General features: G+C 38.2%; 1 protein-coding gene and 1 long non-coding RNA gene across 2 annotated transcripts in view; one reads left to right on the forward strand and one right to left on the reverse strand.

Moving 5' to 3' along the window:
- The window catches only part of TMEM30A (transmembrane protein 30A), a 66,682-nt gene extending 53,774 nt beyond the window's left edge, over positions 1 to 12,908 (reverse strand). The window contains exon 1 of the mRNA XM_072642626.1: positions 12,494 to 12,908. Coding sequence (XP_072498727.1) covers positions 12,494 to 12,769 — 276 coding nt within the window. The 5' untranslated portion in view covers positions 12,770 to 12,908. The remainder of the gene's footprint in view (positions 1 to 12,493) is intronic.
- LOC140526428 (uncharacterized) lies at positions 12,107 to 24,931 on the forward strand. Its single transcript, XR_011974367.1, has 3 exons — positions 12,107 to 12,381; positions 23,269 to 23,371; positions 23,968 to 24,931. It is a non-coding gene; the product is annotated as an uncharacterized lncRNA (long non-coding RNA).
- Positions 24,932 to 26,355: the final 1,424 nt, after the last annotated feature.

Raw genomic sequence — 26,355 nt, forward strand, 5'->3', positions numbered from 1 at the left:
TCTGATAACAGTATTATCACCTATACAACATACCCCTTATGAACATGAAATAGCAGACTGAATGATAAAGCCTGATTTTCTTTAAAAATATAAATATGAGAATAAGAAAGGCAAGTGATAAAAAATACACACAAAAACTAAAACAACTCCAAGCAGAACTATTTAAATTGTTAATCCTGTAGGGAGTTTGACAGTCTACTCGTCTACAACTCTATTCGCTATCCCTATAACTTTCCAAACCCAAATTTCCCTTCCTGGCCACCATTCCCCTACACATACTGTTTCTCTCTATTAAACTGTAAGATCTTTGTTGGCAGGGACTGTATTTGCTTTATATTTGTGTCCCTAGCTAAAACAGTGCTGGGCACATAGTAAGCACTTAATAAATGCTTTTTCAATCATTAACTCCCAAGAATGTGAAAGGGATCAAGAGAAGGAAAGAAGCATTTCTATAGCACCTACTATGTGCCAGGCACTGGTTTAAGTGCTTTTTACAAATACTACTCTCATTTTATCCTCACATCAGCCCTGTGAGGCAGGTACTAAGTATTATTATCTCCATTTTACAGCTGAGGAACCTGAGGCAAATGCAGGTTAAGTGACTTGCCAAGAGTCACACAGCTAGTAAGAGGCTAGATTTGAAATCAGGTGTTCCTGATTTCAGACCCAGCACTCTATCTACTGTGCCACCAGCTGTCTCAACATTAGTTTGGAATATAACTTCACAGATAAAATCTCACATCAGAGGATGGTGAAAGATTTTGAGCAAAATCACTTCCTAAAACATCAAGAAACTGCATGGGGAAAACAAGTTTAAAGAAACCTCAGAGAAAACTAATCATCCAAGGGTATTTATGGATGTAACTGGAAGAACACCAAAATTATAAAAGACATAAAAAAGGTGTAAAGATTTTTATGATTCTTTTCATCACATTTGAAATCTAGCCTTAAAGCACTAGATGAACCTCTTGAGGAAGTGGTACGGTCCAGAAGAAAACAAAATGGGAAAAATAACTAGTCTGGGTCACATATACAAAGAAGAGGCTTATGCAGTAGGCCACATAATTTTGAGGGTGGTGAAGGAATGATACTCAAGGTATTTGAAAGAAAGGAAAAAACATCAAAGGTATAGGGAAAATCTCAAATTTTATTGCTATCCAAAATAGGTAACTGTGTGAATATCATTAACCCCTAGCCTATATATTTACTTTCCAGGCTATATAAAATTTTTATGAAAATAATCTACATACACAACTAGGGTAGCTTTGATGAAGACAGCAGAGGAAACATACAGGCTTTGGCAATTCCACAGTAGACCATACGTTTCAATCCTATATACAACAGAAAGATGTAGAGAATATATATGTTGACCACAAATATAAGTATTTGATTTAACAGAGCAAAAACATTCAGAATCCTAAATGAGATCCATAATCACTTAAAGAGTTTGACAATTCTCCCCAAAGGAATAACTAAGTGGAGAAAAAAATGCCTATGGTTAGAGTATACTATGCAAGAGATGGACATCTTATAGAGCTTGTCTGTGTGTCTGAGAGATAAAGAAAATGAACAATGAGCTGAGGTGAACTGTCACTGAGAAACTATAAAGTGCTTTTAATGATCCCAAGAATCTCTTTAAAACAAAGGACTATCTTTTTAAATACCAATGTTCTTCCAGTGATGTTGGACAGCTGCTACAATCTCCAAAAGACTGAAGTTAAACATCACTCAAAGGGTAATGGAAAGACACATGGGAAGAAACAGGCTGCAACACAATATAAACAAAGAACTGAGTAGAAAGAACAGTATAAAGGAAACATAACTGAAAAAGAACAATGGCTGTCATGAGAAAAATTCAACAAAAGTAGACTGAGGCATGTTTTCTCTGAGCAAGAAAACAACCTATTAACTGGGCACAAATCTATTAATAAAAGGGTCAGTGGTTTGTCTTGATTTATGTCAAAATTTGTGCCTAAGACCCCATGATGAAGATTTAACTCATAATAAGGTTAAAACAAAGAACAGAACAGGGTAGGTGACATCATGGTTGAGGACAACATGACTGATCGCATAGCTCAGGTGTGGGAGACAACATGATTGACTGGGAGTTAGAAAAGGGGGGCTAGCCACAGTTCTTTCCTTCCCTCCTGTGACTAAGAAAAGTTCACTGTTTGAGTCCATCTGCGAGGTTAAAAGATAGTGGGCCAGACTTCTCTGGATAGCAAACCAAACAGCATTGAACCATAACTTAGTGGTGTAAAGATACTAAACCAGACTCCCTTGTGTCCACCTGTATCCCTCAAGGATAGCAGATTTCCTTGGGCAAAGAATAGAACAGCAATTAGCATGAGAAATGAATTTCTAAACTTGACTCCTAACAGACCATCTGAGAGAGCTGAGGGGGGAGGTGGACAGATGTAAAAGGCCTCTTGCAAGGATAACATGTAATTGGTATATCAATTTTTAGCTTATCAAGGAGTTTTAAAGGATACCACCATGTTTATATTAATGATCTATAAAATGGATAAAGGATTTGCTAAACCTATAAACAAAAAATCTTGAACTTGAAGCTACCCTCCTCCAGTTACCACCTTCTTACCTTTTACTTTCCCATATCCACTGAATCAACTCTTCAACCCTCATAAATCACAATTATAGTATGGGATACTGGCTACTGGAGTGCTTCACCATTTCCTTTGCCTGCTCATTTTACAGATACTCAGGATCACACAGTTAGTTAAGTGTCTGAGGCTAGATGTGAACTCAGGAAGATGAGTCTTTCTTACTCCAGGCCCAGCACTCTACCCACTGTACCACCTAGCTGCCCCCATCCCCTCACATTTTTTACAGATGAGGAAACTGAGGCCCAGGAAAATGAAGTGACTTATGTATGGTCGCATAGCTAATAAGAACCAGAAGCAACATTTGAACCTAATTCCTCTGACTGCAACTACTTCACTATCTTAGCCAGTTACTTAACCTATATTTGCTTCAGTTTCCTTAACTGTAAAATGTGCATAATAATAGCACCTACCTCACAGGGTTGCTGTGAAGATCAAATGAGGTAACAGCTGTAAAGCGATCAATGCTGAAACTATAATATCAAAAGAAAACCTTTATATTTCCCTAATATTTAAGGTATACAAGTAACTTCCTCACAAAGCTCCATAAAGTAGGTAGTGCATTATTATTCCGATTTTAAAGATGAAGAAATTGAAACTGAGAGGTTGACTGCCTAAGATCATACAGCTAGCGTTGGAAGTCAGGATTTAAACCTAGCTCTTCAAGGCCAGCTATATATATTTCCACTATATATACACCACACTGCACTCAAAACTCTCTAATAAATGCCTAACCAGGCTTTTTCCTCAGTCTTCAATTTCCTATACTCTGAAGCTTTTGACGTTATGCATCACTCATCTGCTTCTTGAAATCCTTCCTCCCCTTGTTTCTAAGGTCATATATGATCATAGTTCTCCTCTTACCTGTTTCTCACCTCCTTCTGTGCCCTGAAATATTGCTTTTCCTTCAAGATTTAGCCTTGTACGCTGCTCTTGTCTTTCTTTCTCTGATATCTCACTCAATTCTATGTCTGACTATTATCCTGGTGAAGATGGCTGTCAAATTTGGTGTAGTAGAATCAGTGACAGACTTAGTCAGAAAATCTGCACTCAAGTTTCAACCTCAGCACCTACTAGTGTCAACCAGCAATCATGTCGTTAAATTTATGTGAAAACCAGGTTTATTATAAGAGAAATGAACAGGCAAAGACATCCCAGTTTTTACAGAAGTTCACATTTTTATAACAGTAGGACAAAGGGAAGAGGGAATACTACCAGGAAAGGGCCTGACATGGGAAAGGGTTACAGTACAACAAAGGTGGGAAAAAACCAAAACCACTCCTCCTGCCAGCTCCCAGCCCCCACCCTGGGGAGGAACAAAGTGATGGCAAAAACCTCATTTTTTTTCCCTTAGGAACTGCTAGACTATGAACATAGGAGGGTCTGCTTATTTACAAGGGACCCATCTGCACAAGCATTATCCCAACCTGGCACAGACTCACTGGCATCTGTCATGCCTCCCAAGGACACACAGGGAGTCCAGCTTGGGGTGAAACAACAAATTATTTCGGCTCAGAGGGAACTTCCTCCTTAACACATTCAGGGCTTCCTGCATGCTCTAGGTCCAGTGTTTCTGGAAAATATGGCAACTCAAAAAGACAAGTTCAGGGGTTAACAGCCCTTAACACTGGCTTTGTGATGTTTAAAGCAAATAAATCACTTGCCTTAGCCTCAATTCCCTAATATGCAAAATGGGACTAATAATATTTGTACTATCTTGCTCGGTTTTTATGGGAAAGGTGCTTTGTAAATCTTAAAACACAATGGAAATATATCTCTAGCCTTGAGCTCTCTTCCAAGCACAAGTTCTGCATTTCCAACAGTTTTCTATGCATTTTTTTAAATTGATGTCCTACTGTCACCTTAAGGTCAACCTTAAATCAAGATGATCATTAATTTTTAGATGAAAAAGAGACCCTAAACATATCTAGTCAAATCCCTTTCATTTTAAAGATATGAACATCAAAACACAGAGCACCTAAATGATTTGTCTACAGGCACATAGCTAGTGGGTCCCAGAATTTAAGCCAGAACTCAGATCTTCTGACTTTTAGTGCAATTCTCATTCAACTACACCTTGCCTCTCACTTCCCCAATAATTTTTTTAAAAGTTCCCCTTCCATGATGCCCCATTTCTGTTATTAGTACCATTATTCTCCTAAAACACCCAGGCTGAATTCTTCTCCCTCACTCCCACAAGTCAAATAAATCAAGCCAGTCATAACTCTTCTTTTGTACCTCAATGGCATCCACCCTATTCCTTTCCATTCTCCCAGCTACTACCCTAATCCAAGATCTTATCAATGTATGGTACTCCATTTTAATAGTTTCAGTTATCTCTGCAACCTAAACTGCACATTTCTAACAAATTCACCTACTTGAAACAAAGCTACAAAATGCCCTCTCCAGGCTCAAAAAACAAAACAAAACAAAATAAAAAACCTCTCTTTCCCCCCATATCACCTACGATGGTCTACAGAATAAAGTTCAAATATTTCAGTTGCACATTCAAGACTCCCTACTAATTTTAACCCCAACCAGTTTCTCCAACCATACCTTACAATATATACTCTCTCACATGAAATTTCTCCTCCAATCAAATGGAGAACACATATATATTCTCAACACACATATATTCTTCTGTGTCTTTACTCACATTTCCTCACCCTCAACAACCTTTACCTTTTGATACAGAATATTTTCCCATTTTATCTGTTTTATCAAAATCCAATATCACTTTCTACAACTAGCTCAAATATCAAGTCATCTACGAACAGAAATGAACTCTTTTTAGTAGAAAGGCTTAAGAAATTGTACCAGATGAATGTGATGAAATATTATTGTCCCATAGATATGATGAATATAAGGAATTCTGAGAAACATGGGATGGCATACGAATTGATACAGACAAGTAAATAGAAGCAGGAAAAACAATATACACAATGATGGATACAATGACAAAGAAGAACAGCTATGTAATTAATCACCAATGCAGGCCATAGAGAAGAGATGAGACAACAAAATAACACAATGGAAAGAACATTGGCTCTTCTCTTTTTGGACCTGAGTTCAAATTCTGCCTCTGCTTTTACTCTGAGGGGCAGCTGGGTGGCACAGTGGATTAAGTGGTGGATCTGCAGTCAAGAAGACTCATCTTCCTGAGTTCAAATCTGACCTCAGACACTTACTAGCTGTGTAATCCTGAGCACGTCACTTAAACCCTGTTTGCCTCAGTTCCTCATCTGTAAAATGAGCTGGAGAAGGAAACAGCAAACCACTCTACTATCTCTGCCAAGAAAACCCCAAATGGGGTCACAAAGAGTCCAACGTGACTGAGAAACAACTGAACTGAATTTACTGTGAGACCTGAGAAAAGTCACTTCACTTCAGCTACATCATACAATAAAAATGAAGATATTAGTCTAGATGGCTTCTGGGATCCCTCCCAGCTCTAGATCTATGACCCTTACAATAATCTTTTGTTAGAGAGGTGAGAAACTATGGGTTAATAATTTTGCATACACTGTCAAATAAGGTTAATATGTCAGATGGCTTTGCTTAACACAAGGGAAGGCTAACTGGTAGAGAGATGATATAAAAACAATAGTTACCAATAAGATTTGTTTTCAGAAAAGCAAGTTCTTGCTCTTTTCTAAACTCCAAAATCTTTACTTGTTTGGCATTTTACACTCTGCCTTATATTCCTAGAATTATAAAAGTTAGTAGGGATTTTACATATCACCTCATCCAACTTCCTATCTTTAATGCGTGAATTTCTTCAATATCTCTAATAAGTGAACACTTAGCCTATCTGAACACTTTGTACTATTAGTGGCAGACCCAGGAGCATGACATTTGACCAAATTTAAGCCTGAAAAGTTGGAAGTCAATCTATAAAAACAGACCTGAAGAAATCTTTACTCAATCCTACTAGCTCTCTTTAAGAGAAGGGGAAGGAAAGAACTGAGAGCAAACACTAGTGGCTAATAGTATACAGATATTACTTCAATATGAAAATCTGCCTCCTGGTAGAGACAACTATTTACAAGAAGTCATTTAAAATAATGAATAAATAATTTACAAAACAACAGGTCTCACCAATTTAATAACTATTTCTATCCTGGGGAGAAAACTGATAGCTAAAAAAATGCCTACAGTATGATATACTAGAAATAGTATTAGACAGTATATAAGAGCTCATTTCTGGTTTCTTCTGTACTAATAAATCACCATGAGCAAGGTATCTAAATTATCTGAATCACTATTTTCTCATCTATAAAATGAGGGGCTTGGACTAACATGGACTAGATGACTTATAATGTCCCTTCCCTTTATCTCACCAATATACTTATGTGCCCTGGACCAAGGACCATGTCTTATACTTTGTAGTATCTACAGTGCCTACATACACTGATGCTCACTACAAATTTACTAACTGATTAAAATCTCTTACAAATTTAATAGATCAACAACACCCTTACTCAAGTGGTGTACAGGGTTCTTCATCAGTTGAAACTTCAAGGATGGCTGGTTCTCCTAATGTCCATTTTGTAATGAATCTGTTGGATATAATACCTGTGAATGAAACAAGTTTTGTACTAAAGATAATGAGTCAGACCTTTTCTATTACAGTTAGAAAGAAAAAAGTACTTGGGGCAATAACAAGCACCAAGGAGTTCTAGGAGCAGCTTAGGTTCCATTATTTTAAAAAATTCATGCTTATTAAATGTCAAAAGAATGAAAGGTACAATGCAGCATACAATGACTGGCTAGTTACCTGCCAGGTAAGCTTAAGTCTTAAAGACAATAAACCAGAAGCAAAAGAGAACAACAGATGATGATGAATAGATTAGCTATGGGCTTATTGGGTTTCTCAGTTTTGTTTTCCTATCATTGCAAATGTTCCCCTAAATCAAACTGAACTGTTCTCCTTGGTAATTCTAAAAACATGTTCTATTTCCTAAGAGTATAAGACCAATGCTATGGAAAAGGTAGAATGAAAGACTATGCACTTTTTACACTGTACAGAAGTAGTGGAAAACTTCTATTTCTGAATGTAACTCAGCTCTAAAGGAGATCAATATAAGATCTGTATTAAGTAACTCAACAAAATGCTGAGTAACAAAGTATGTTACCAGTAGAATTAAGCACATTAATATCAAAATGGAATTCTATGTCCTATCTTAGAAAAACAATCCCATGAAAGTATTTTAGTGATGAATGGAAAAATGTTATTCTGTTTGAATGAACTATTTCTGGTTGATAAAATATGAAGTCATCAGAACACTAAATTTTAAGTTACTTGACCCCAAGCAGGTACTAATTTAGTCTTATAGTTTCTCCTACATATATATACAAGGCGATGTAACTCAAGCAGATTCAGAAAGTTAAAAAAAAATTACAATACTCTGAATTATATCTCATTTATAATCAACATTAGATTTAAATTTCTTTTTAAAAAGCAAGTGTCAGATTTAAGCAAAAAAAATTCAGAACACAGAAATGTCACAGAACTGTATTCAAAGATTTTCTTACATGTGTAAGAGTCTCACTCTGTGACCTTAATTTTCACTTTAAAATAATTTTGTCTAATTTTAAAGGATCAATTTCTACTAAATAACTTTTTCCTAAAACCCAGTCAAAAGCATTTCTTTAATGTCAATTATGCATAAAGCACTGCTTTAAAATACTTGTCAGTTAGAAATCTATTCTTATGATACTTAAAGAGAAATCTGTTTTTATGATACTTAAAGAGATTCTTAGGGACCAGACAGACAGACAGACGGACAGACACACAGACACACACACACACACAAACACACACACACACACCAGCAAAAAAGTATTGTTAAAAACAAGTGATAAAATAACCAGAGATACAAAAGAACCAATAATAAGAATCAGTGTTACAAGAAGAGAGAAAGAAGCATGTGATTCATTTGAGATCATGGAGGCAAGCCTACAAAAGTTATTAGAATCAGGTAGAACTAGTCCTCTAAGGCTAAATAGCTCTGAAGATAAAAAGGACCAAAGTTTAGGTTGTCAAAATGGTATCTTAATTCAGAATACCTTTTGAGGTTTTATAGGATCAGAGATTTAGAGCTGCAAGTGACCTTAGATATTTAGTCCTACCTCCTCACAAAGAAGAAGGTGAGGTCCAGAAAGGTTCACTGATTTGTACAAAGTGAAATAGGCAGCAAGTGGCAAAGATCAACTTCAAACCCAAGTCCTCTGACTCCAATCTCAGTACTCTTTCCACTACACCACAATTTACAAAAATAATCCTGCTTGATGTCTTTTTAATCTCATTACAGATAGTAACTTAAAACTGGACTACATTCCAGGGCATAACTATGTCCCAGTTAATATCTACATTAAATTCAAGAATACTCTCGCTTGGCCTCCTCCAAGTTAGCTCAATACAACTTACATTACAAATTCATTATTCTTGAGCCATAACTAATATTGAGGCCTTGGCCTTAAAAAAAATTACTTTTGTTTCAGAACATTTTAACTATTCCCCACTTATCATTATACACACTTCAAGAAAATACTAATTTATTCCCTGATGTATTTCAACAATTTGTGACATGATTAAACATTAAAAATGTTTTTAAAGAATTATACAAATTAAATTGAGTCTCATGCAAAGGGTATTGAAAAGTTATGTGGTAGGTGTAAGCAGAATACAAAAAGCACCAATCAGTAACTGTGTAAAGAGAAGCAGAGTAAAAGACAGCAAAGGATTTACTGGAGGATATGAACCTTGTTCATATCTGCATGGTTATTTAGAGTATCTACACACTGAGGAAAACACAGATCAATTGACAAACATACTTCAAAGTATGAAAGCAGATAAATTACAATAACACAATTCCTATTAATTTTATTTTATTTATACTAGGCAAATCTAAAAACACCACCAAACAAAAATAGACATATTTCATGGGAGAAATAAGCAGGCTGTCAGCTACAAGCATTAGAATATGGAAAGAACAAGCACCTTTTTCAGGAGTCCAAGGTAACCTATAGACAATTAATTACTCTTTTTGTAACATTCCTTGGTGGCAGATAATTATCAACTGATTTTATCTCAGACTTGAAAATCTGAAGCAGAATGCAAGAATATCCTAATCTTCAAATGAAACCCTTTATAAAAGTGCCAAAGTTTACTTTGCCTTGGTATGCTAGCGTAGTACAATGAAATGACGACAAAGAAATTGAGATATGGGGAAATAAATTTAAAAGGTGGTGGAGGCTTACGGTTTCTTAGTCATGACAAGAACTTCCTGTTACACAGCTGCATGAAAACACAACATACTTTGGGCTACATACTTGTTTAGGCAAATGTGAAACCCTGGGTATAACTGGCAGTGTTTGGGGAAATTATCTGGATTTTTATATGCTAAAGAGATAGTCATTTCTTCAAGTCTCCAAAAGTAACAAAATTTTAAAATAAGAATCTATAAAAGATCTAAAATTAGAATCAGAATATTAAAATTAAAAGAAATGTTAGAAATCATTTAGTTCAACTTTCTCATTCTACAAAACCAAAGCTAAAATTATAAAATTTCTCATATTGTAATAAAAGAAGCCTGGATTTGAAATGAGTAGATAGGGGTTCAAGTTCCAGCTCTGCTATTCACTATCGCTATTACCTATTTTCACTAATGTTGGTACTTCCTCTGTCCCTGATACACATAATTTCAGGAGTTTCTGAGACCAAGAATATTCATTACCAGAAGCTTGCCTAGCTGGTGATGAATTTTTTGACCCTAGGAACTACAATGTACCTCTATGAATTTATCTCCTCAGCCAAACACATAGAACTTGTGGTCTCACATGCCTTCTAGGATGCAATTAAACAAGAAAAAATTACAAACAAGAAAGCAGACACCTGTGCACTTTTTGATAAGGCATATACCAATTAAAAAAAAAAAAAGGAATAACCCTAAAAGCCCTACTAGAATACACATATAAGCCCCAAAGGACTATAAAGCTATTTGTACTCTTTTACAAAAACTGGATAAGGAAATAAAAGTAGTTTTAAAAAAACGGGCAGGGGAGGGATCAAAAAACTTCAGTATTCATCCCTCATCTTTTATTTTTGGGGTTTTGTTTTGGGCAGGCGATCAAAATTAAGTGACTTGTCCAGGGTCACACAGCTAGTAATTGTCTAAGGTCAATTTTGAGCTCAGATCCTCCTGATTCCAGGGCCAGTGCTCAATTCAACTGGCCACTTAGCTGCCCCCCATCCCTCTCCTTTTAAAAGTAACAAAATAGGCAGAGAGAAAATATATAGTTGCATAGAACATGGGGAGTAATGCAATTTATTTACTGGTAGAATGGAGATTCTAAAATGGTACTTTAACCTTATTTTTCCCAATACAGAGAGCCAGATGGAAAGACACAAGACAGTGCTCTATCTCCTTGCATCCAGTCTCTCCTCTCTCCAAATCCTCCTTCACGGTATAACTGCTAAATTGATACATCCAACTTACAGGTCTGACCAAGCCACTTCTCTTGTTAAAGAAGCTTCAGTAACACTCCACTGCCTTTAGGTCAAAATACAAGTTTCTCCACTAGACATTTAAAATCTTGCACAATCTAGCTCCAACCTAGTTTTCTGGCATTATTCAGATGACTCCCTTTCAAATATTCTACCTTCCAGTCAAATTGGCCCACTTGCCATTTTCCGTATCTTAATTCTTTGATTTACAGGTTATCTATTGGCCTCCCCCCTCCCCACTCCCCCATGCAATGTGCTGCAACCTCACTCATGCCTTTTGGAACCCCTACTTCCCTTCCAGGCTTAGCAACTGTCACCTCCTACAAAGCACCTCCTTATTCCCCCAACTGGTAGTGGCCCTGACATCACTGCACATTTTCAAATATATATCCTTTATTTATAAGGCAAAGACTATCTCACTTTTTTATTTATATCCTCAGCTCCTGGTACATAGTAGGCACTTAATAAAAGTTTATTGATTACTGTTTTCCAAGAAGCCATTAATGGAAGACTGGCTCTTGGCTGTCTGAAAATAACCCTGGCTTTCATCAATGCTGCTACCCTACCAACAAAAGTACAGTAGTCATCTCAGTGCTTTAAGATGATGCTCTCTCCCCACTCCAAGACCTGCCTTCTTTTTTTTTAATCTGCAGAACTGCTTAGACCACATCTCTGAGGATTATGATGAACAGGATTAGTAATAAGAGAACTAAATTACGATACAAAACGTTAAAAACCTTAAAACAGAAGTGACATTTCAAAGTTTGATTAACCTCATACTTTATAACTAAAAAGACCTGTTTATACCCAAACCTAGAGGTTATCTGTGTAATGCTCTTTCATGCACCGGCACCATCACCAATATCAACGTGTTTCTGATTCCTTTTCCCCACAATCCAGGGGCTAACCCTGCTGTCCACAAGCTCACAGCCAGGTAACTACACCGTAACATTTTAAATTCCCTCTGCCCGTCCAGCCAGCCATCCCTTGGCTTCACTTCCTGCAGGAAGGCTGTTAACAGCACCCTGCTGTCATGCAGAGAGACGAGTCAGCAAAGTGTCAAGATACACTTGTCATAATGAAGGGGCTTTCTCCCCCACCCCCTCCAAAGCCAAACCAAAACAACAAAACAAACAACCCCTCCACCGCTGCCCTCATCCGATCGTTATCCGCCTTAGTCACAGCCCGGAGGAAATCCCGGAAGACTCCAGAGCAAGATGGACAGCGCACCGGTCCCGAGAGCAAGGGCAGGTAAACAGACGCGGAGGCGGCCGAGGGCGGTGAGGGGGCAGCGGACACCTCGGGCTCCCACGGCCCCCTCGGGCTCCCACGGCCCCTGCCCCTCCGTCCTTCAGTCCCTCACCTCAAACTCGCGGATGTTGTTGGAGGTGACGAAAACGCCGATGCCGATGGGGATGAAGATGAGGCCGACGATGAAGAAGGCCGGCAGCACGGTGCCCGCGGTCAGGATGGGCTGCCAAGCCGGGAGCCGCTGCTGCTTGAAGGCCGTGTTGTCCGGCCGTCGGCTCTTCGGCCCGCCGCCCCCAATCGCATTCCCGGGCCCCGCATGGCTGCCCACCACCAGGCTCGACCCGTGCCCGCCGTCCACCTCGTCCTTAGCGTTATAGTTGATCGCCATCAACCCCTGGGGCCCGGCTCCCGGTCACGCGGAGGAGCCTCCGAGGGGACGCAGCCGCCGAATGTGACAGGAGACCGGGAGGGGGAGGAGGAGGAGGAGCAGCCGCCGCTGCTGTCGGGGCGGAAGGGGCGGGACGCCCTCGCGCGGGGGACCGCTGAACCGGAAACTGGCGTCAGCGGGGGGCGCCAGAGGAAGGGAAGGCGGAAGGGTGAAGAGGCGGAGGGGAGGGGCGGATGCGCGGTCTGGATAACCGTCCGCCTGGCGTCTCCGGGGAAGCTCGTACCCGCAGGAGAACTGACGGGCCGGGCTTGGCGCACGCGCAGCCGCCGGGCCCCTGCGCCTGAGTGACGCGCGACGCCCGCCTCCTAGTTTCCCTTACGGGTTTAACCTACGAGGTGCAGTTGTCCTGGAGTTACCTCCCAGCCTCCTAGGTTGTACCCGGAGATCGGAGAGGCCTAGATCTAGAACCTGAAGACCCTTTAGCAGTCAGCTAATCACAACAATCACCCCAACTCGTTTTACTAAAGCCCGGAGAGTGATTTGTGCAAGACCTCCCATCAGTGGCAGAGCTGGAATCGAACTCGGGACCTTGACGCACCTTCCGCTTTTGAAGGCCTGGAGAAACTACTGGGAAAGAATGTTGTTAACGCGTGTCCGACTCTGTGTCACCCCACGCGACCCCACGTTGGTGGGGTTTTCATGGTCTGCCATTTGACTCTGCCAGGCTCACGCACCACGTGTCTGAGGCCACATTGGAACGCGGGTGTTCCCGACTCCAGCTCCAGCTCCAGCGCTGTGCCCACCGAGCCACCCAGCAGCCTTTGTAAGGGAGGAGGAAGCTTTGGTTTTCCCAACGGGCCAGAAAGCCCAGGACCTTCCTTGGTAGACCCCCCCCCCCCCCCCCCCCCCCCCACCTCACTCAACTGCAGAAACATAAAATGCCTGAGCTTGAAACAGTATCAGCGTCAGACAGTATCAGACGATCCTGGCCTTCGGGTGGCTAGCGAGGAAACTTGTGTCCTGCGCAGGGGACCGGACTCGCTGGAAGTGGTCTCACTGAGTGGTCCCTTGGGGATTGTTGGAAAAACATTGCTATGGAACAGAACCCAGACTCAAAAGCAACAGTTTTTAACGAATCAACATTTCTGCCTGCTAATTTCCTCCTGAAAGCCACTTAGGATCTTCCCTCTTTGTTTCCCATTATGGAGTCATCCTATCTGGGACATAGCTGCTGGATGAAGGCGCTCTAACATCCACTCTGGGGATGACAGGAATTTTTGTTTGTTTTTCTTTGTCTAAGGAAGGCCAAGAAAGGGAAATGGAAGGAAGTGTGTGTGTTTGATAGTTGGCTGTTCTATATTTAAGTCAGTAGGATAGCCTGCGATTCTTTGGTGGGATTGGTTGGCCCTTGCAATTTTTAGTATTTCCTTAAAAGCGTGTTGTACTGAAACGTGGCAGCATCTATCACTGAAGTCAGTGAATGGTTTTACCCTACACTTGTTTTGATCTGTGCTGTTTTGACCTTGTCCATAGCTTTAGGTTTGGGAGGGAGGAAGCATGAAGCAAATAATCATTTATTTCTTTCTGTTAAATAACACGGTAAAAATGCATGCAATTATAAAGTGGATAGCAAATATCAGGAACAGTTTCTTCCAGTGTGGTACTGGCCTTCCTCACCCTCACTACAGAGTGGACTCAATGACCTCTAAGTGCCCTTCTAGCTCTAAATATATGGGTATGTGGGAAACAAGGAAGTTCTGGGTGATAAGAGTTGTAACTTAGTATGGTCAGGTTAGAGGTCAGAAGCTACTCCTAGTCTTTTATTTAAGAAAAGTGAGAAGGTCACTGGATGGCTAACAATGATTAGACCAGGTAGAGGCAGCTAGGTGGAGCAGTGGATAGAGTACCAGCCCTGGAGTCAGGAGGACCTGAATTCAAATCCAGCCTCAGACACTTTCTAGCTGTTTGGTTCCAAGCAAGTCACTAAATTGCCTCCAAACAACAACAAAAAATTAGACCAACAGGTTACAGTGAGTGCTGGATCTAATGACTAACCTAGATTTGAGTCCTGGATTTCTACCACCCCCTCTGTAACCTTGGGCAAGTCATTCTACCTGGTCGGCCTTAATTTCTTCATTTGTAAAATGAGGGAAGAAACAGGGTAGGGAGGAGATTTAACCAAATTCTGTCTGGGAATCAAAAGGCCTGTGTAGAAAGGGGAGGAATAACTTACGTAATTTGTGTGTATCCATAAAATAGGGATAATAATAGCACCTCTACCTCAAACAAAATAACAAAATGCTTTGCAAATCTTTGAAGCACTGTATAAATGCTAGATGTAATTTATACTATTTGTATTCTTTTGTAGATGAAATAAAAATTGTCCTATATTATTTTTTTAATAGTTTTAGAGGAGTTTGACCTTTTAAATGACATCTATGAAGACTTAAGCTATCAATCAAGTCATAGTCTGATATTTCCAGGAGAAAAAAGTGTTTATTAAGTACTTAGTGTAAATCACTGTGCTAAGGGAGAAACTTGAGTAGTATCAAAGGCCAAAGAATGGTTTTTGAGAAGCCAAAGAAATTTAATTTGGTCTTTAAAAATGCAGAGTACATGATTCTTGGCCACTAGGAAAGAAAAAAAGGGATAAAAAAATTCAACAGTTTAGGTTGAAAGCTTAGGAAAATAGGAACATGGAAGAAATCTGCTTTCTTTTTTTAGCATTTGACAAAATTATCATACTAAAAACACATTTGTTTGTTAGATTCTTTTGAAAAAGTTAAAAGATGTTTTATCCTTCACAACTAAATAATTCCCCACTGGAAATTAACTAAATGCTCCTTTATCTTAGTTGAAACTTTCAACCTATACTGTTGCCTCTTTTATTATCTTTCACCTTTCATATTGGCCCAGAACTCTACAAATTCTCCTAGAAATCTTAAATATTTGAGTAGTTCTTGATTTGCAAGAAAAGACCAGGATTATTTTTCTAATTAATTATGGAAGTCTCCGCCAACATCCCCCTACTTCCTTATCATAGCATGGAAGTGACCCTGGGTTCTCAAAAGCTATGTCAATAGGACATAAGCATTGTTTGTTCCAGCTATAAAAACTTTTGATTATGGTCCCAATGACAATGTCAAGAGGCAACTAGGCAGCCCAGTGGATAGAGTGCTGGCCTGGAGTCAGGAAGACCTAAGTTTAAATCCTACCTCAGACTCTGGGCAAGTCACTTAACCTCTGTTTGCCTTAATCCACTGTGGCAAGCCACAACCATAATTTTGCCAAGAAAACCCCATGGACAGTATAGTTCACAAGGTCACAAAGAGTCAGATACAACAACAACAACCAATGACGAACTCTTTGCTACCTTTCAAGCAGTCCAGCTAGATTTTGAAAGGTAAATCAACAGGTTAGCTACAAATTGATACATATTTTGGCTACAACAACACACAACTCTTTTGTTTTCCTTTTTTTTGTTGTTTTTTTCTTTTTCGTACTTTATCGATGACCTCTCCCCTTTTTCTTTTAACAACACTGCCTGCCAGTTCCCAATGATTCTCCCAATAACAAAACCATCTCTTGTAAGAAATAAGCACATTTAAGAAAAACAAATTAACATATTTGTCATATATGAAATTACATGACTTTTTCTACTCCTGCACTCTGCTATTTTTCTGTAAAAAGGGAAGAGACATATTTCACCATCATTCCTGAGGTCAAATTAGTTACTATGTTGTTCAAAGTTCTTAAGTTTTCAGTATTGTTGTCCTTTATATCAGTGTTGTCATTGTATAAATTGTCTCCTGGTCCTGCTTTCTTTGCCCTGTCAATTTATATAAGGCTTCTCAAGTTTCTCTGAAGTCTTCATATTTGTCATTTGTTATAGTAAAACATTGTTCTATTAAATTCATATATTACAGTTTGTTCAGCCATCATCCAGTTGATGGGCAGTTTTTTGCCACCACAAAAGTGCTACTATAAATATTTTTATACATAGAGAGCTTTCCTGTTGCCTTTGACTTCCATGATACATAGGCTTCACTTTGATATGTATGTACAATTTAGTGCTTTTTCTTAGTATAATTCCTAATGATATCCAAACAGGTCAGTTTACAACTCAGCTATCAATGAGTATCTTCCCATAACAACTCCAACATTTACCATTTTCTTCTTTTGTCATATTTACCAGTCTTATGGTACAAGATAAAAACCTCAAGGTTTAATATACATTTCTTCTATTATTAATGATAATGTAGCAATTTTGTAGGGCAATTAGATGGCACAGTGGATACAACAGTGGCGCTGGTCAGGAGGACCCGAGTTCAAATCCAACATCAGACACTTACTAGCTATATGACACAACCCTGTTTGCCCTAGTTCTTCTTCTATAAAGTGAGCTGAAGAATGAAACAGCAAACCGCTGTACTATCTCTGCCAAGAAAACCCCAAATGAAATCATGCAGACTATGAAATGACTTCACAACAAAAGAAGTATTTTTTCATATAGTTGATGGTAGTTTGCGTTTCTTCTTCTGAAAATTGTCTATTCAAGAGATTACTTCAAGATGGCAGAATAAATGAGAGCAGAAGAGCCCCACTCTCCTACTCCAGAAAGGATGAAAAATTAGCACCATACCAAATAATGATCAAGAAATCTAAAGAGAGATTGTGTTGCATTTTACAGCCTATGGTGACACAAAAGAGAAAATCAAAAGCAAAGGATTTTAGCAAGAAAAGTCCACTTCAAAATCACACTGAACAGAAGCTTTCCAAATCTGGAATATGTAGCTAAGTACCCAGGAACAGGGAGATAAGAACATGGATTTACTGGTTTAACCTACTAGATGCAATCTTTTCTGAGGTTACCTTCAAAGCTATATAGCAATATTACTCAGAACTCAGACTGAAGGTCAGGAACCTGCAAGGTTCAGATCAGGAAGGCAAAGATAAGGTCAAGCTATGGATTATCCTGGTATAGATTGCTGTCCCAAACTTCTAGATCTTCTTGAAGAACACAACGTAAGAGTCCCTGGAGGAAGCAGTGACAGAACCCTACAAAATGATCAGTACCAAATAAGACCCCACCATTGCTTCCAAAAGTATGCAGTCTGATTCTGACACAAAGTCTCAATTTAGGAGGTAGGACTGCAAAAATGAATAAACAAAAGAAAACCCTACTGATAAATATTGTATCTCCAGGAATACTGAAGCCACAAATTTAGAAAAAGAGAACTCCACACAATACACAATCTACAATGAAAACCTCAAGCAAAAATACAGTTTACTACAAGTTTTACAGAATTCCTGGGAAAAATGAAACAAGTTTAAAAATAATATAAATGAAAGCACTGGAAGAAAAAATAGGAAATTAAACGAGCCCAAACAAAATTATGATATGACAAAACAACTACCTAGTATCATATTTCAAGAAATCATGAATGAAAACTGCCTAGATCTACTGAAACCAGAGGGCAGTGTGAAAACAGAAAGTATCTACTATCACCTCCTGAAAAAAAAAAACATGAAAAATTCCCACAAATGTCAGAGCCAAAATCCAGAGCCACACAGTCAAAAATTCTACAGAAGTCAAGAAGCCAAAAAGAAAGAATTCAAGTATTGAGGAGAATAAGGATCACACAAGACTTGGCAGCTACACCTATAAAGGGTAGGGGATCTTAGAATATGCTATTCCATAAGACAAAAGATGAAGGTACAAAGGTTTACAATCAAGAATAACATTTTTGGAAAAACTGAATATATTCCTATGGGTTGGGGGGGAGGGGGGAACTAAACCTCTAATGAAATGGTGAACTTCTAATGATTTTTGATGAAAAGACCAGAGCTGAATAGATACTTGAAATGCAAAGAAAAAAGTCAAGAGAAACATAGAAAGGTAAATGCATTTGAACAATTGGAAGGGGTATATGATGAAATGTTTACATTATAGGGAGAAAAAAACAACAGGTGTTTCATTAGAACACTAATGCCATTAACTGTTATAAAGGAAGTAAGTAATATAAAGAACCTAGTTCTTTGTAGTTCCTTGTAAGCCAGTTACCAGGTCACACCATAAGAATTGCTTCTCTCTATGATATCTAAAGAAGCCAGGCTAGAACAGGACCAGTACTTTTGGGGCACTACTTTTACTGAGGCTCTTTAGGTTGTCTTGCCTGGGGTCTGAAGGGAGATGGTGGTTGAAATTGTGGCAGTGGTTTGACCTACATGGCACTTACTGCCTCTTGTTTCTCCCTCATTATACTCAGCAGGAAAATAGGTAGGGGCAAAGAAGGGCATGGAGCATTAAGCATAGACAGGAAGAGGTAGGAATTAGGTGGGAATTATAAGCAAAAGAAACTCATTTTCAGAGAGTTAATAGATAAGGGGTAAATGAAAATGGAAAAGCGTACTGAGACCTGTGATTGAGATCTTGACAAGGGGAAGAGGGAGTAGAATAAATGCAAATGGCATCTACTATAGATCATTGGTGTTACCACACTTCTCCCTCACCACTCTATTCTTCGTAAAGAATGTAGCAGAATGGATTGGAAAATAATCCAACAATACATTGTTTAAGAAACATACTTTAAATATTCATGCAGATTTAAATAAAGGGCTGGAGCAAAATCTGTTATGCTTTTGAAGAATTTTAAAAGCATGTCTGGTAGGAGGAAAATCCTAATTTCTCCCCTTTGTTACCTCCATGCAAGATGGGCTTTTTTTATTCCTTATGAGAAGCTGAAAATGCCTTAGAAACCTGATTGGGTCAGGATTCTAAAGGCTCAGACTCTTGACAACAGTTCTGGATATCTGAATACAAGGAACTCCAGACGTTCTGTTACTATGGTTGTTGTTCATCCTTCGTTCTCAGAGGCATTCTAGTGTTTGGCTGATGGACCAGGATGGGTAATGGACAGAAGAGCTTTGCTCTACTGAGTCCATTGTGTCATTCAATGCATATGTTTTTCAATATCCTTCAGCTATGAATAGGTAAATCTTTAGTTAATTACAGAATAACCCACGAGTGTCTCATTTCTTTCTGATACCAAACATAAACCACCAGGGTACTGGCCTGAGATAGTGGCAGCCTAGAACAACAGAGCTAGCAAATATGATCTCAGATAAAGCAACTTAATTAGAAGGGATAAAGAGGGAAATTACATCAGGCTTTAAGGCATGATAGACAATAAATTAATATCAATACTTAATATATGTTCACTAAATGGTATGTGTGTTTGTCCTTTGTTGCCGAAGAAGACCATGCCATCAGAGAAATAATGGCATGACTTGCACTTGACTTTGCTTTGAGTGAGGGAGGGCTGTGCAGGTCACCAGCCTCACTTCTCCTCCAAAGCCATCTGAATCCAGTAACCAGATATTCTTCAGGATGACTGGAGATGGACCAGGATGAGGCAATTGGGGTTAAGTGACTTGCCCAAGGTCATACAGCTGGTGAGTGTCAAGTGTTTGAGGTGAGATTTGAACCCAGGTCCTCCTGACTCCTGTGCTGGTGCTCTATCCACTGCGCCACCTAGCTGCCCCAAATGGCATGGCATCTAAATTCATAAGGAATAGTTAACCAATTCATAGGAAGAAAGAGACCTTTTTTTTGCATCTAGCATGCAAAAAAAAAAAATGTTAAGAACCTAAATAGAATTCTAGGAAAATTAAATATGATCTGTTTATCTATCTATACATATATGTCTGTATACATATATGTCTGTATACATATATATTTATATTAGATGGATGTGTTCAGATTCATATGGCTTTATAGGGTATATCTAGGGTATGTGTGTATGTATATGTGTGTATGTGTTTATAATCACATCTGGGTCAGGCCCCCAAAAAAACTGTGATTTCCATCTTGTGGAGAGCAAGGGGAGGGCTGTGGCTGGCTGGATGCTCCTTTACTCACACATCTCCATGGGAATATTGGGCTGTTATATCTATCTACCACACCTCAGATATTTGTAATTTCTTCTCTTTTAGGTACTAAGAATAAAATCCACTTTCCCTGATTGCTTCCTAGGGGAAGATAATAGCTTATTCTTGTCAGCTTTGCTCCCTCCCATGCCATGTAGGCAACCAAAAAAACTATTTCAGACTTATCTAAGCAAATAGTAAATGGAAATTGAGGAAGACATACAGATTAGAGCAGGTGCAGAGTAGATATACTCTTTGGGAATGAGATAAGGTGTTAGTTCAATCTAGGAAAGCTCATCAGGCAAGTCCATTCTTATCAGTCTCTAGGTTTGTAAGTCCTGGAAGTCAAGATTTATATTGGGAGGGAGTCAATATTCCCATTTGTATTCATCTGAGGTGATCTGTGATCATCATTCAAAAGTTTGCACCTTGTTTCTCCTCAACTCTGCTCCCATTAGGCAGCAGCCTGGCTTAGAGGTTTCTTAGGCAAGTAGGAGTCATGTCACTCTCTATATACACAGTATTCAGCATCACAAGAATGTCCTTTAGAAACCAACCAAGTCTAGAAAAATCAACTTATAGATTTTAAAGTTAGCCCATTCTTGACTATATAACTGAAATTAAACAAATACCAAAGCGAACCATAAACATTCCAGGAAGCAATTGTTATTATCTAGCCAAAAATTACTGATATATAACTGTTTTTAACAGTAGTTTTCTATTGCACATATCTATAGCTGTTTTTTAAAAAATAGCTTCTACCCCTTAAATCAGACTTTTTTTTATTCTCTCCATGTACATAGTAAAAGACTTTATCCTAATGCAATTATCTGTGCTGCCTGCCTATTCTCACTCTGTGATATGTGCTTGAGAAATTTCCCTAGCACAAAAAATTTTAAAACCCAGCTAAGCACTAAAATAGAAATTTTGAAAATCAAAGAAAAGATTATAAAAATTGAAAGCAAAAATTCTACTGAATTGATAAATTATGAGCTTTTAAAAAACTTAATAAAATAGATAAATTAGTCTTTTTTGAGAGAAAAATGAAATTACCAGTATAAAAAGGAAAAAGGAAAAATTCACAACAAAGAATAAAAAATTATTAGAAACTATTTTGTCCAATTATATGCCAACAAAAATTATGACCTAAATGAAAGAACTTGGATGAATATTTATAAACTATAAAATACCCAGGTTAACAAAATAACAAATTGAGAATTTAGGTAACGCATTCTCAGAAAAAGGAACTGATCAAACAACAAATGAACTCCCAAAGAACTGAAGACCAGATGAATTTACATGTGAGTTTTACCATGCATTCAATTAATTCTAATATTAATAAATGCTAATTAACTCTCAATATGAAAACATTGCAAATTACTAATAATTAGACTATACAAATTAAGATAATGCTTAGGTTTGACTTCATACCCATCAGATTGGGAAAAATGACAAAAAAGGAATATTACAATTATTGGAGATGCTACAGGAAAACAAACATACTATTGGTAGAGTTGTGAATTGGTGATCACTCTGGAAATCAATTAGGAAATATAATAATATAGTAATATAGTGCTTACTACATGCAAGGCTCTGTGCTAACCTTTACAATTATCTTACTTAATCCTCTCAACAATCCTGGGAGTTAGGTGCTAATACTATTCTCATTTTACGGATGAGGAAACTGAGGCAAACAGAGGTTAAGTGACTTGCCCAGGATCACATAGCTAAGAAATGTCTGAGGCCATATTTGAACTTAGATTTTCCTGACTCCAGGCCTGGTGCTCTATCTGCTGTATCAATTAGCTGCCCCAAAGTCACTAAACTATGCATACTGTTTGACCCAGAAATATTTCTCATGGTCCTATTTCCCATCCCCCACTCCCACCCCAAATCAAACAGAGAAGAAAGTTCCCTATATATGCAAGAATGTTTGTAGCAGCTCTTTTTGTGGTGCCAAAGAACTAGAAACAAGGGAGTATCCATCAATTTGGGAATCACTGAGCAAATTGGAGTATAGGAAGGTGATGGAATATACTGCTCTGTAAGAAATGAACAAAAGGGTAGACTCCGAGAAAACTAGAAAGATCAGTGTTACTACTGTGGAGTGAAGTGAGCAGAACCAGGAGAACAGTTTATGTAACGTTAAAAAAAAAACACCTGACTTTAAAAGACAAGATCTGCGTTTTGGGCAATCATCAGCCATAATTTCAGAGGATTTAAGTGATGAAGGGCATTACCCACCTTTTCCTACTACTTCCCTCCCTGCAAACTCTCCAGTCTTCTCTGACTCCACACCAATTGTCCTTCCTCTTTAGAATAGAAACTTCTTGAGAATAAGCACCGTCTTGTTTTCTTGTTTTTGAATCCTCAGCACTTAGCACAGTATCTGGGTCATAGTGAACCTTAAAAAAATACTTTCTCTAAGCTGTCTATTAAAAGATTAATATATATTAAGAGATGTAATGGACTTAAGGAGCAGAATAAGAAATACGTTTTTGGACAATGTGGGAATTTGTTTTGCTTGATTATGCATATTTATTATAAGGGTTTGGTTTTATTTTTTTCAGTGGAGTGGGAGGAAAGGAGATAATGACAAGATTGTTCTCCCCCATGCAAAAAGAAGAGAGCCACTGAAGAATTTTTTCATGCTCCAGAGAGAACAGAAACAAGGTCAGAAGGAAATATAGACAATTAGGACAGCATTGAAAGTTACATGTTGAATTATTATGTTTTAAAGGAAAAGCACTTACATAACAGAGATTCGGGATTTGTCAATCTGATAAGCATTTTTTAAGTTTCTGTTATGTGCCAGGCACTGTGCTAAGGGCTGAGGATACAAAGAAAGACAAAAAAAATCCCTAATCTCAAAGATCTTAGGATCTAATGGGGGAAACAACATTAAAATAGCTAAGTACAAATAAACTATATACAGGATAAGTTAAAGACAATCAACAGAGGGTAGGAACTAGAATAAAAGGGGATCAAAAAAGATACAAGTGAGGAGATCGGTGTCATTGAATCACAGAGTATGTGAAGGAGAGAATAAAGTGTAAGAGTAAGAAGGTGGAGGTGGCCGAGTTATTAAGGGCTTTAAATGCCAGAAGATTTTATATTTGATCCCGGAGGTGATAGGAAACCATTGCAGATGATTATAAAGGGGAGGACAGGGTATTATTCAGTCATTTCAGCTGTGTCCAACTCTTCACGACCCCACTTTGTGTTTTCTTGGCAAAAATACTGGAATGGTTTGCCATTTCTTTTTCCAGATCATTTTCCAGACAAGAAAACTGAGGAAAAAAGAGTTGAGGAACTTGTCTACGGTCACAAAGCTACTATAAGCAGAGGCTTCCTTTTAATACAGTTGCATTTGATTCAACAGGTAATTGACATGTGGTTCAATGCACAATAGTAAAATCAGCATTGAGAAATCTTCAAAATGATAGTAACAGGTAATTAAATTACTCTAAGAAATGTAGTCTTTAAAAAATTCTTGTGTATGGTGGAAATACATAGTATTTGGTGTCAGAGGACCTAGATTCAAATCCAGCTCTGTCATCTACTAATTCTCTTCTGTGTAACCTTACTTCTTTGGGCCTCAGTTTCTAATCTTCAAAAAGACAATATTGGGCTAAAATAATTACTAAGGCTCCTCTGTAATCCTTTTGTAACTCAGCTTCTACCCAAACCTGGAATGTTTTTCGTGCTTCTCACATACCTTGCTGCTGAGAGTGAGGCTGATGATTTTGCTAGGTTTGACTCACTTAAATCCAAAGCACTTACAAGTCAAGACATCACCCTCCTGATATTGGTCCTCTTTGAAAAAGAAAACTAAAGCCAGACAACAACAACCTGAGGAGGGAAGAGGAAGTGACTTTTGATTGTTGGGGAGAAGGCTGAGCTACATACCTACATAAGGAATTTATTGAGCAGTTTTCAAACATACTTGAGGAGAAAAAAGTGGACAAAGGACATTCCAGGGAGATTGTGGAGACAGATAAGACTTTAGATTGCTAGACCTGCCAGAGGAGCCAGCCCCATAATGTCATTGTTCTTGTTTGAAATTATTGAGACTTCTAAGAATAGACCTCTCCTGGAATGGGGTTGTTTTTACTCTCCTGTTCAAGCTGAGATCCAGCTTAGAGCTCATTCACTCATTTATTCTTTGGTATTTTCTAATCTGTTGTAATTCTGTTGGCTATTTTGCTTGGATAAATGGGTTTATTTATTCAATGTTTGCTCTTTGTGCTGGTCTTTTGTGTAACCAGTGTTTGTTAGGAAGGCTGGAAAAATAAGTGACTTTTGTTCTGAACCTATTATGCACAATACTCAAAGGAAGCAGATAAATATAATTCGAGCTCAATACCCTTCCCAAAGACTAGAGGGAACAGTGCCCAGTTTTAAGGGCAGTCCTGGAGCTTACCTGCCCTTCTCTTCCCCTCCCAGTGCCCCTTAGCTATTATGCTGGTTGCAGGCACAGTACTTGGCTCTCTTCCTCTCTGCAGAGGTGTGTCAGAACTCAAATCATATTTATCCATGCTACCTATGAGCAACATCTGTGTGTTTAGATGATCCATGTGGACACAAATAGTCCTTAGACTCTTGTTTAGTATTACTATTTTAAATTTAGCCCAAATGAAATAATGAATTTAAAGTACTTTGCAAAACTTTAAAATGCCAGATAAAGGTTATCTAACATAAATGTTAGATAAATGTTTCTAGACTTTAAAATTTTAGAACACTAAAAGAGAAAAGTCTTTAATTATATGTTTGTTTTCTGACAAACAACTTCTTATCAATTTGGACTTTTTCCCTACATATGTAATATATAATATATAATATATTTTATCATCATAGCATAAAGGATAACTGTACTATTGTTTTGGGGAGACCTAAATGAAATAGCATTCTTTCTTTCAATATTGGTTTCAGTTAGTTGAAAAGTAAAGTACAAATAAGACATTTTTTTTCCATTCTAAAAGTCCAAGTTGAGGACTGGAGAGTGAATACTGTTTAAATACCTTTCTGTTTTTCTACAGAAAGAAGAAATGGAAAATAAATATGAGCTTACTTAATGAGAGTTGTATGCTGTAAGATCAGTCTGTATTCTGCATAGAATGCTTATGAAATTTAAATTGTAAAGTCAGGAAAAGCTAAGGTAGAAATTCCTCATGGACAGATATTGATTTTAAAAAATCAATTTGAACCATAAATAGAAAAAGTAAGGATCCTATTTCATATTTTTGTTTTAAAATGAGAAACTACATTAGTGCCTGACGTGGCCATCTAGCAACCCATCATTCTTCTTCCTGAACGCTCTGTTCCAGTCACACCGCACTGCTCGTTGTTCCCCATACACGATGTTCTACCTCCAGCCTCTGTCCCTTTATACAAGCTGTTCTTCCTGCCTGGAATGCACTCCCTCCTCACCTCTAAGTTGGAGAATACTTTGCTCTGTTCAAAGATCAGATCAAGGGCCACCTCTTAGGAGAAATGTATACTAATCTCTCTAGTGCCTTCCCCTGGAAATAATTTTGAATATGTATGCATGTTGTGTGTTTATACATATGTATACATGTATACATATACATACATACACATATTTGTACATATATACATATAAACACATATATATCTGGGGCTTACCCACCCAGCTT

The sequence above is a fragment of the Notamacropus eugenii genome, chromosome 2, assembly GCF_028372415.1.
Source record: "Notamacropus eugenii isolate mMacEug1 chromosome 2, mMacEug1.pri_v2, whole genome shotgun sequence".
NCBI lineage: Eukaryota > Metazoa > Chordata > Mammalia > Diprotodontia > Macropodidae > Notamacropus > Notamacropus eugenii.